Source organism: Geotrypetes seraphini, chromosome 3 (assembly GCF_902459505.1).
Source record: "Geotrypetes seraphini chromosome 3, aGeoSer1.1, whole genome shotgun sequence".
NCBI classification, from domain to species: Eukaryota; Metazoa; Chordata; class Amphibia; order Gymnophiona; family Dermophiidae; genus Geotrypetes; species Geotrypetes seraphini.
In genome coordinates, this window is record NC_047086.1 from 122,408,462 (window position 1) to 122,421,022 (window position 12,561).

At 44.5% G+C, this 12,561-nt stretch overlaps 1 protein-coding gene across 2 annotated transcripts in view; it reads right to left on the reverse strand.

The window, feature by feature from the left end:
• The window catches only part of LOC117357542 (squalene synthase-like), a 61,350-nt gene that overhangs the window by 40,780 nt on the left and 8,009 nt on the right, over nucleotides 1-12,561 (reverse strand). Inside the window, exons 2-3 of one of the 2 annotated variants that reach the window (XM_033938304.1) lie at nucleotides 10,707-10,804; nucleotides 1,873-2,056 (exon numbers count right to left, since the gene is read on the reverse strand). In XM_033938304.1, coding sequence (XP_033794195.1) covers nucleotides 1,873-2,056; nucleotides 10,707-10,804 — 282 coding nt within the window. Of the gene's footprint in view, nucleotides 1-1,872; nucleotides 2,057-10,706; nucleotides 11,211-12,561 lie in introns of those variants that run through there. The other variant, XM_033938303.1, reaches the window with a different exon arrangement.

Below are 12,561 nucleotides of genomic sequence, written 5' to 3' on the forward strand. Positions count from 1 at the left end.
TGTTGGAGATGTGGCTCCCATGTGGGGTCCTTTTTGCATATCTGGTGGGACTGTGGGGTTCTCAATTCCTATTGGAAGGCGGTGATTGTTACTATATCTGAGTGTCTGGGTGAGAGTGTTGTGTTTTCCCCGCTGAGTTGTCTTTTAGGTTTATATAATATTAGGGAGCATACATGGCAAACTAAGTTCCTTCGTTGGGGGTTGGCAGCTGCGAAATGTCTCATTGCCAACCATTGGAAGAACACAGAGGCCCCCTCTTATACTGCATGGGTTAACCGATTGTTATCCTTGGGGAGGATGGAGATAGCTGTGGCTAAAAGACGCCACACCTATATTACTTATTTCCACACATGGAGTAAGTTGGAAGATCTGCTGGATGCACTCTAGGGGATCTCCCTGAACTGGATGTTCTGTTGCCTGCTATAGGGATGGGGAAAGGGGGGGATTAGGGGGTAATTTGGGATGGGGAACATGAGCTTGAGGGGGGGTGGGGATGGGGAAGATTAGAAATGGTTGTATGCTATTGTTTTTGACTTTGGGTTGTGGTAATCTAGTTTTAACTACTGCCTTATTTGTATTGGATTTGTATTTGGTGTTCCATGTTTTTGCGGTATGCTACTATTGTACAATATATTGAAAACTTTTCAATAAAAATTTATATATAAAAAAAAAAAAAAGTACTTCCTGATGTCGCCATGAAATTTTCCACCCCTGATTTTCAGCGGATGCCCTCTTGTGGCCGAGAGCCCGTTAAGAAAGAAAATATTATCTTCAACCTCGAGACGACCAGTGATATACTTAAATGTCTCAATCATGTCTCCCCTCTCCCTGCGTTCTTCAAGAGAGTATAGCCGCAATTTGTTCAGCCTTTCCTTGTACGAGAGATCCTTGAGCCCCGAGACCATCCTGGTGGCCATACGCTGAACCGACACAACTCTCAGCACATCTTTACGGTAATGTGGCCTCCAGAACTGCACATAGTACTCCAGATGAGGTCTCACCATGGTTCTGTACAATGGCATTAGGACCTCGGGCTTCCGACTAACAAAAGTTCTACGGATACAACCCAGCATTTGTCTAGCCTTGGATGAAACCTTCTCCACTTGATTGGCAGTTTTCATGTCTTCACTAATGATTACCCCTAAATCTCGTTCTGCTACAGTTCTAGCCAAGGTCTCACCATTCAATGTGTATGTTCTGCACGGATTATTGTTGCCAAGGTGCATGACCTTGCATTTTTTAGCGCTGAAGCTCAGCTGCCAGGTCAAGGACCAATGTTCCAATAAAAGCAGGTCCTGCATCATTCTGTCTGACAAATTGCTGTTACTTACAATGTTACATAGTTTGGCATCATTGGCGAACAATGTTATTTTATCTTGAAGCCCTGGGTCAGGTCTCCTATGAATATGTTGGAAAGGATCGGGCCCAAGACCGAGCCCTGCGGCACTCCACTGGTCACCTCTGACATTTTAGAGAGGGTACCGTTAACCACCACCCTCTGAAGTCTACCACTTAGCCAATCATTGACCCATGCAGTTACTGTTTCACCTAATCCCTTCGATTTCATCTTGCTCAATAACCTGCGGTGGGGGACGCTATCAAAAGCTTTACTGAAGTCCAGGTACAGGAAGTCTAGGGACTCTCCTAAATCCAGCTTCCTTGTTACCCAGTCAAAGAAGCTATTTGCAGTTGGCTGGTTTGCCCTCTCCCTGCTCCCAGACCCACCCCTTTATCTCACAAAAACTTTTACTTGCAGAAATGAAGAGCAATTTTCAGTGGCTCTCAACAATATACAGCTATTTGTCTGTCTATGCTATTATTTCAATTTATTTTGTGTGTGTGGCTGTTATATAACCAAAGAACAATGCCTACCGTTGGGAAATCTTCAAGCACTTGCCCATGCTTCTCCTTGCTCTCAGCATATCGCCATTCTGGCTTGTAAAGGTAGGTGTGAAAATCAAGTAACATGGGGATCTTTGTTTCTAAGGCAATAGTCATGTCATCTTCTATAGTGTCCAGAGCACGGAGAACCAGGTAAAATATACATACTGCATGCCTAGGACAAAACAAATGCAGTCTATAAGAAATGCACATTTGAACTTCATTACAGAAATATTTTAAAAAGGTGACCACATTATTATGACAAATGCATACTATTATACCCTATATTAATGGAAACCACTGAAAAAACAAATATTTACCTATATCAGGTGTTCTCTTGAGGACAGCAGGCATATATTCTCACATATGAGTGATAATGTCCGTATCAAGTTTTGTGAATAACAAGTACACTGTCATTTTAAATCTTAGGCAATGCCCATACCACATGTGTGCCGGTGCACGCCTGCCCAACATCTGCTTGAAGAACCATCACTTCAGTAGCAAAAAAGCCAAACAGGGGAAGCGGGAGGGCTGTGAGAATATGCACCTGCTGTCCTTGGAGAACACTTACTACAGCTAAGCATCTTTGCTTTCTCTGAAAACAAGCAGGCATAATTTTCTCATATGTAGGGTTCCCAAACTGCCAAGATCATGTCTCTGGAAGAGGATAAACATTTAATATACAGAAGTCTGGAGAAACACCACAGGGTTGGAGGGAAAGTTGGTTTTATGTAGAGAATTCTACAGAATGGCTTCCTCAAACCGACTGTCTCTTCTGGAGTTGTGTTCTTAACAGTAGTGAGAAGTAAATGTATGGATTGATGACCACATAGCTGCTTTGTAGATTTTCTTCAATAGATGCAGAGTGAAAATGAGCTTCTGAAGCTGCCATAGCCTGTACATTGTGGGCAGTTACACGGCCTTATAGTGTCAAACCAGCCTGAGTATATTTGAAGGTGATACAGTCTGCTAGCCAAGTGAAGTTTGTGATGACAGGTCAAATGCGCGCAAGACAACAGCGCGTGGACAAAAACACGAACACAAATCAGCGCAAAGATAATAGTGCGCAAAGATAATAGTGCGCGAGACAGTTGAGCGCAAGGATAACTCAGTGCAAGACAACTGAGAGCAACGATAACTCAGCGCGAGACAATTGAGCGCAAGGATAACTCAGCGCAACGACAATTCAGCGCGCCTCAAAATGGCGCGTGGCGAACGAAGGGCATGCGCACGTTCAGCACGTTAACATGATTACGTCACCACGTTATTAGTTTGGTTCCCTTGCCTCTTTGCGTTTTGAATATTAGTCACGTGAATGCATTTTTGTTACTATGGTTACGTTTCCTCTTTATATATGTGCTCCGAACAGCCCGCCCTCCTTTCGCTGCCTGACCGTGTCCGTTATAGGTAAAGATCTGGTTTTGCTAGAACTTGATCTATAACGAATATTTGTCTTGCATGGATTTTACCCGCCTCTGGTGAGAGCAAACGTACTTCCACATTTCAGATTTCTTCATTTACAGGTATGTTTATATTTTCGGTTCACGCACACGCGGACCGTATATTTTTGTCGCTACTTTTGAAAGCTATATCAGATGCGCGCTACACAATCGCAAGAAAACCAAGGGTATAATAATAAAATTGAGTGAACTTGTTCAAATTAAAGTTTTGTTGGTTATCATGGAACGCTTAGTGCGCATGCGCGGATCAAAGTTTCGTTATTTTTGCACCCGTCTTGCGCTCAGTTGTCCCGCATAGTAAAAGCACGAGAAGGGTGATTTATGATATTAATATTATGTATCATGTGATGTCTGATATTAATTGTATGTATAATTGAATGCAATTATAGAATTGAAAAGGAATAAAGATGTAAAGAAACATGTTTGCATGAGGTAAAAACTCTTATGCCAGCAAGACTAGTATCTGAATATTTTTAATTTGAGTGTGCTTATGGTTTATAGTTTTATAAAGACATTGGGTACCATTGTCTATTGCAGGTATCGTTCATAAGAGGATATTCACATTTACAGGTATATGCATAGCTTCATTTCTTTGTTTTGCTAAATCAGAACAGTAGGATAGGATCATTAGTCTGATGGTGGGGCTTATTGGTGTAAACTTTTTGCCTTGGGTATGTAATGAGGGTGATTGTCTACCATTGTAGTGGGTCCTTTTTTTGGGCCTCTCTGCCTTCCTTCTGCGAACACCGCTGTATCCCCCACAGTGGTAGTGCCTGTCTGCATAAGCAATGGCATCGTAAGGTCATCCATGTCATCAGCCGGCGAATCATCCCTGGACAACTTGGGGAATCTGAATTTAAGACCTGTGTCCTGGAAAGGGGGAACCCCCATAGCCAGCAAGGATGCCTAAGGAGATGATGCTTCCTGGGAACTCTTTTTGGAGTCTTTGCAGGAATTTTTTGCCTTTGCCACTGAATCGCAGCTGTGTTTTGCCGGGGCCACAAGTGCTGTCCCTGGGGGCCAACTTTTTGGACTGGCCCTGGCTGGAGTGAGTGGCAGGACCCTCTAAAGGGGTTGAGGGAACCAGGACCGATGAAATCTCACCTTCCTCCTGCACCGCAGTATATGTGGAACCCAGCTATTCGCAAGACAGCCATCGACCTCAAACTGTGTATTAATCCGAAGTATCCTGCCCCTAAGGAGTCCATTTTTTTCCTTGCAAAAACAAAGCTTGTAGAGACAAAAAATAACTACACTCAGATCAGGAAAATAAAAAAATGGCCACAGCAGGAGCAATTTTTAAAAGAAAATAGCCCAGGAAAAGAACAGGAACCTCCAAAAAGCGGTGATTTTAGGAGTGGGGGACTAGGGCTAACTTCCAAACTGCTCAAAAAACACTTTTTTTATTTTTATAAATTTTCCAATACAATTCACAATGAAAAGTAAAGAATGGATTGTATCAAACTTATACTACTTCAAAACAAACAATAATATAATGAAACATCGTCATAAAACAACATCTTAGTCCACATTATGAGAGAATATGCCTAAATGACATATTCATTCTATTTTCAAAGAAATTAGAATCTATTTAGTATAATTATCCCAAATAAAAAGAAAAGGAAGAAAAACACAGAAAAGTTAAGTAATATAACAAACTAAAATAGATCTGCAATTATGGCGACACAACTCCTAAACTAAGTCAATATTATTTTTTTGGTTGCTCTTGCAAATGCAGAAATTGCTCTAAATTGTATGCGGTCTGAATAAATTAATTCTTTTGTGGAGACATAGTATTAATATTTCCGAATGTGGCCAAAGTATTCAACTTAGAAGAAAAACATTTATTTTTTGGAAACCTCAAGAATTAGCTTTAGAAACCACATCCTATTTGAAGTTTCCCTGTAAGTGAATCGTAAAATTTCAAGAAAAGGAATTTATTTTTTGGGACCCCATACAATAAACACTTTTAAAGACACCTCCCACCCCAAATCGCTGTGACAGACTGTCAGCTCTGTACTCACTGTGCCATGCTGTACTGAGAGCTGAAGTAGAAGAAGCTGAAACAAGCTTATAGGGAGATCCTCTGCCTCAACAAGCCTTGTAAACTGGACTGCTAGTCTTCAGGCTGCCCCTCTGGCCCAACACCAGCAGCCGGGGACCTCTGCCACTCACGGAACACGCCACACATTCAACCTGGCGGAAAAACGCAGTCTGCTCCAATCCTGGGCACACTTTCAGAGCCAAGCAACCTGTGCTCAAACCTACTAGTGGACAAACCTGGAGTGAGCCAGCTCTCAAGGGAACGGTCCCTGAGCCCCGATCTGAAGGTGCAGGCTATCCAGGAGGAGCATTGAAATGCAGCCAACCCCCTGGTCTGTGATCTCCCACAAGCAGAGCTGTCCCCACTGGTAACCTTTGCAGCACAAAGATGCGAAGCGTGTAAAAACGCTGAGTGGAAGAAAAATTAAACATGAGCAGAAAAAAAGACTAGCTCCTGCTGTCTTGCTTGTAGGAAAGCAACTGGATTCCTGAGGGCAGTCCTGAGGTAAGAGGGTAGGGTCTGAAAAAAATTATGTAAATAAGGCTTTCTACAAGCAAGTGGGATGCATAACCCACTTGTCCAGGAATTGAGCGGGATTGTACAAAAACTGGCAATATCACCTAGAGCCATAAAAATTACTTTGTCCAGACCCCCTAGCAGTTCTAGTAGGTCTGCCATAAGATCATCCAGACCTTTCTCAAAGAGTAATTGTCCTTCAAAGGGTAATTTACTCAAAGTCACCTTGGAGGACGAGTCCCTACCCACTGCCTGATCCTTAGCATCTGTCTGGCAGAAATTGCATAAGCAGAAATTTTGCTAACAACTCTAAAAAGATCATATAGAGCATGAGCTATGTAATCCACTCCAGACATAAGAAACTAGTAATCCCTACCAGCCACTGTCTCTGGATCACGGCGCAACATGGTGTGGCAAGCACAGGCGACAAAAGGACACAGCTGCTACAGCTTTTAATCCTAATGCTGTGGCTTCATATTGCTTCTTCAGAACAAAATCCAGCATGCAGTCCTGGGTATCCTTTAATACCACACCTTTCACTGGGAAGGGAGGTACACTTGGTTACTTGTGTCGCCATGGAATCCAATTCAGCATCCATCGGACATAATTTTGCCATGGTTTGGCTATCCTAAGGGGCTCCTCAGGGACTTCCAAATGGTCTGTCAACATTTTAATAATGTCCAGAAGAGAGGGGAAGCACATGGTCTGTGCTTTAGTGTTGCTCATAAGCGAACACTGTGCAACTGAGGATTGCAGAGTCTCTATCTTTAACTCTTGGAGAAATTCCGTAATTACCTCCAACAGCACTGCGGGCACACAGTCGGGTCCTCTCTGAAATCAATGGCCTCCACCAGATCCAGATCTGGTTCCCCTAGACTTGAAGCAGCAACCCCTACTACTGGAGGACCCAGCCAGGGAAAGTAAGGGCATAGATATAGAATCCTCACTGTCCCAGTACTCCTCTGACTGGTCCCTACCCCCTACACCCCCCCCCCCCCCGTGACTTACACATGCCACTGCTGCTGGGGAATTGTGCTCTTTGTGGGGAAGGAACACCGGTGCCATCATGGCCATGACCCTGAGAGATTCATGTAGCCGCTGTTAAGCATATTGATGAATTCAAGGGGAAAACCTTGGCCAGGACGCCCAAAGGGCCCCTGTGGGCCCCAAACTCTGTCTGGGGTCTGGTGGCAGAAGCGTGACTGCGCTTCGCCAGGGTCATATTTTTGCTATTCCTTGGCTCCAACCTGGATTTTTTGCATGGTCTTTATGCCAACTGTGCAATAACATAGAAACATAGAAGATGATGGCAGAAAAGGGCTACAGCCCATCAAGTCTGCCCACTCTGCTTACCCACCCCCTGTCTTTGCCCTAATGACCCAATTTCCTTATCTTGACCCTCGTAGGGATCCCACATGGGTATCCCATTTATTCTTAAAGTCTGGCACGCTGTCTGCCTCGATCACCTGCACTGGAAGCTTGTTCCAATGATCAACCACTCTCTCTGTGAAGAAATACTTTCTGGTGTCACCATGAAATTTTCCGCCCCTGAGTTTGAGCGGGTGCCCTCTTGTGGCCGAGGGTCCCTTGAGAAAGAAAATATCATCTTCCACTTTGACACATCCCGTGAGGTACTTAAATGTTTCGATCATGTCTCCTCTCTCCCTACGTTCCTCGAGAGTGTAGAGCTGCAATTTGTTCAGTCTCTCTTCGTACGAGAGACCCTTGAGCCCCGAGATCATCCTCGTGGCCGTCCGCTGAACCGATTCAATTCTGCGCACATCTTTACTGTAATATGGCCTCCAGAATTGCACATAGTACTCCAGATGAGGTCTCACCATGGCCCTGTACAACGGCATCATGACTTCAGGCTTTCGGCTGACGAAACTTCTATTGATACAACCCAATATCTGCCTTGCCTTAGATGAAGCCTTCTCCATTTGATTGGCAGTTTTCATGTCTGCACTAATGATTACTCCTAAATCTCGTTCTGCTGAAGTCCTAGTTAAAGTTTCTCCGTTCAAGAAGTACGTCTTGCATGAATTTCCACTTCCGAGGTGCATGACCTTACATTTCTGAGCATTGAAGCCTAGCTGCCAGGTTGAGGACCAACTTTCCAATGTAAGCAGGTCCTGCGCCATTTAATTCTGTAAACTGCATTCACTTACTATATTACATAGTTTGGCGTTATCGCCGAATAGTGTTATTTTACCTTGAAGCCCTTGAGTCAGATTCCCTATGAATATGTTGAAAAGGAGTGGACCCAGGACCGAGCCCTGCGGCACTCCACTGGTCACCTCCGATGTTTTAGAGAGGGTACCATTAACCACCACCCTCTGAAGTCTGCCACTCAGCCAATCATTGACCCATGCAGTTAGTGTCTCTCCTAACCCCATCGATTCCATCTTGCTTAGCAGCCTGCGGTGTGGGACACTGTCAAAAGCTTTCCTGAAGTCCAGGTACACGACGTCCAAAGACTCTCCCAAGTCCAACTTTCTTGTTACCCAGTCAAAGAAGCTGATGAGATTGGATTGGCAGCACCTACCCTTGGTGAATCCAAGCTGACTGGGATCCCGAAGATTCCCTTCATTCAAGATCGTGTCCAATTTGCTTTTAATTAGTGTTTCCATGAGTTTGCACACTATTGATGTGAGACTCACCGGTCTATAATTCGCAGCATCTGCCCTGCAACCCTTTTTATGCAGAGGAACGACATTAGCTAATTTCCAGTCCAGGGGAACTTTCCCCTTACTTAGGGAGAGATTGAATAGCTCAGCCAACGGTTTCGCCAGGACATCGCTCAATTCTCTGAGCACTCTTGGGTGCAAATTGTCTGGTCCAATGGCTTTGTTCACCTTGAGTCTTGCCAGCTCACTGTAAACTTCACCTGGTGTGAACTCAAAATTCTGAAACAGGTTTTCTGTGCTTTGTGTTGCCTTCAACTGCGGACCATGTCCCGGTGCCTCACAGGTGAAGACTGAGCAGAAGTATTCATTCAGTAGTTCGGCTTTATCGGAATCTGCTTCCACGTAACTTCCGTCCGGCCTTCTAAGGCGTACTATCCCGCCTGTGTTCCTTTTTCTGTCACTAATATACCTGAAGAAGGATTTGTCCCCCTTTTTAATGTTTTTTGCCAGAATTTCTTCCACTCGAAGTTTTGCCTCCCTAACTGCCATTTTGACCGCTGTAGACCTGGTCCTATACATCCCCTGGTCCTAACATCCCCTGAGGAACTAGGAAAGGCTAAGCCAGCAGCTCCCGCACCCCCCCCCCCCCCCACGCAACACGTGGCAAAAGGTCGATTCTCAGCCAACTAGTGCCAATTTGGCATGAATCCAAAGTATCCTGGCCTGAGGAGTTCATTACATCTGTTTTTGAGCCAAATCGAGGTGTTCCGAGGCAGATAGAGGCTTTATTTTCAAATCGGAAAATCCAAGATGGGCGCTGCGGCAGCAGTTTTAGCACCAAAAACAGACTGTGGGAGTTAATCTGGGGTCCAAAAACCAGCGATTTGGGGATTTTAAAAAAGTGGGGGACACTGGCTCTAACCCTAGAACCTCCAAAATGTTTTACAAGACACCCCCCCAAATTTTTATTTTAAGGCTGTTAGCCTTTACTCACTGTGTCATGCTGGGAGCTGCTTGTGTTGAAGGAGAACTTCTGCCTCAAACAAGCCTGGAATTCAGACTGCTCGCTTCTTCTGACTGCCTCTCAGACTCACCAACCAGTTGGAGACTTCAAGCCCCGCAGGACCCTCGCGCGTACAGCTGAGGGGAGGGAACAGTTGACTCCAATCCTGGAAAAAACACCACTAAGCCTCGCAGCCTGCACTCAAGCCCACTGTGGACAGAACCTGGGGCCAGCCTTGCTCCCAAGGGATTGATCCCTGAGCTCCCGGACTGTTAATGCAGGCTGCCCCTTGGATACAGACTTTTGACCTCAGAGTTTGAGCTCTCCTGTAGCCACACACATCCCAAAAGTGGGAGCCTCTGCAGCACTGAAAAGCCTCATGATTGGATTTAAAAAAAAAGTAAAATAAAATAAACATGAGCAAAACAAACAGGCTCCTACCATCTCGTGTGTAGAGAGACAAACTGAGGAATTGGAGGACAGCCCAAAGAAATAGGAGGCGGAGCAAAAGAAGGGTCAGGAATAATGTGTCTGTCACACTAGACTTGCTGTTACAGAACACTAGTTCAGTGCTCAAGATTTTTTGGCACCCTTTGCATATGTTAAGAGACAAATCAAACTGTTTTACAAATATAAAGTTAATCCATGTATAAAAATAACTTTCTTATAGCTTGAGAGTACCTTAAATACATTAGCAGCCATTAGTCAATTGTTTGAATACCACATCATAATTATTTACAATCCAGCTGGTTTACATACTAAAAGCATCTAAGATCAAGGATTAAGCTCCAGATTGCTATGAACAGAAGTCCTGGAAACTGGCAGAACTATGTTTCTTTGCAACCAGGGATCTGTTCTGTTGATCCCACACTTTACTGAATTCCTTTTTTTTTTTTCATCTTCTGGGAGGCTGTTCCATGCATCCGCCTGTTTCAGAATGATAAGAGGGTGCTAAGCACAATATAAGTTACCCCTTTCTGGACACAATTAAGGAGCTTACTCAGTGCTGTGGACAATCTGTTCCCACAGCACTGGCTCCTATGCTTCTACCCACCTCTGTTACTGCCTCAAGTTACTCTTAAGTTTACTTCCCTTTGAGCCTCCTCACATGAGTTAAGAGCTTCATTTCTACTAAAAACTGCTTCTATTAGAAAGAAAAACGTGTAGACACTCACCGCAGCTCCCCATCTAGTGCCTGAATGACAGCGGCAAAGCTTCTGCTGGTCTCATTTAGATACTTGTAACAAGTTTTCAGACTTTCACTTATGGAGTCCTGTTGGCGAAAGCAGGAAGGGTGAATTCGAGAGACTGCATGAGTCTGTACAGGCATACATTTTTGTACGATCCTGCCTTCTCGCAACCCCCTTTCCTGCCACCTGTTCACAGTCAACAGAGAACGCTGGCTGCTAGGTTTTTGGGTTGGTGTTAGGGACAAAGTTCTCTTGAAGAGAGAAACAGCCGTCTTACAGTTTGTGCAGGCCATGAGCCCAAATGGAGCGTTCACCCAAAGAGATCAGAGCTCACAAAAGTGTTCTTCGGCCCTTCTCTCCATAGCAAGCACTGCATTTGGTGGGCGTATACACACAGCAATGCTTTGTCAGGGTTCTTGCTGCAGGAAAGGAGACAACCATGACAGCACAGCCCTTCTTGCAGGAACAGAACAGGCTCCGGCCCTTCCTCCCCCACCAACACTGTTTACAGGAGGCAGGCTGACAAGGCTAGAAAGACTTAACTGTTTCTATGCTGGAGTTCAGTCACAGGTTCAGATAACTATTAGAATGAGAATCGTGTTTCCCTAAAATAACATTACAACAAGTAGTCAAGGTTTCTGTGCTGCTGAGGGGAAAAGAATCAGCACTGAAAAATAGAAAGAAACATTTTTCACTAACATTACATATACAGAAGCACCCCTACCCACTTCATTCCTCCTATTTGCCCCACAGCAGTGCCAAATGCCCACATTTTCAAGTGCAAAAATTCACCACAAAGGAATTCCTTAGTTTTATTTATATACTTATACCATCTTTCTAGTCAAAGCAGTGTACAAAAATTACACATAAATAAAATCAGACACATTATATACTGTAAATACAGACAGACAGCCAAAATTAACCCAGACTTCCAAAACCCTCACTATAAAGCCTAGTCTTCAATCATTTCTGAAAACAATATACAGTAGGGCCCCCATATCTGCAGGTAATACATTCCAAGACCTATCGCGATTAAATGAAACAGCGGATAATAGCAAACAGTTTACACCAGTGTTCTTCAACCTTTTTACACCTATGAACCGGCAGAACTAAAAGAATTATTTTGTGGACCGGCAAACAACTAAAACTGAAATTTTAAAAAAACCGTTTCCACCCCATACCTGCAGCTTGGTCTCCATCCTGTCCCCTTGAAGTTGGTCCCTATCTCCATCCCGTGTACAGGGCGTGGGGAAAGAGAGCGAGAGATCCATGGTGCATCTCTCCCGCTCCCTCTACTGCAGGGATCTCAAAGTCCCTCCTTGAGGGCCGCAATCCAGTCGGGTTTTCAGGATTTCCCCAATGAATATGCATGAGATCTATGTGCATGCACTGCTTTCAATGCATATTCATTGGGGAAATCCTGAAAACCCGACTGGATTGCGGCCCTCAAGGAGGGACTTTGAGATCCCTGCTCTACTGCCATATCCAACATTTTTCCCTCTCTCATCCCCCGGATCATGTGAAGCATTTTTTACTATTGTACACCAGCCCCATGCCCAACATTTCTCCTTCTATCACCCTTCTCCAGCATCATGTCACACCTCCCCTCCATCACTATGTCCAATATTCCTCCCCTTTGTATCCCCTTCAATCTGTCCCTCTGTTCCCTTTCCACCACCATATCCAACATTTCTTCCTCTCATCCTTCTCTTCCCCATGTAGCTCTACCTCACTCCTCTCTCTGCCCAACAATTTTCCTCTTTCTTCCTTTCCCCATATGCACCACCTTTCCCTCTCTCTTACACACACATCCCCAACAATTCTCCCTTTCTATTCCCTC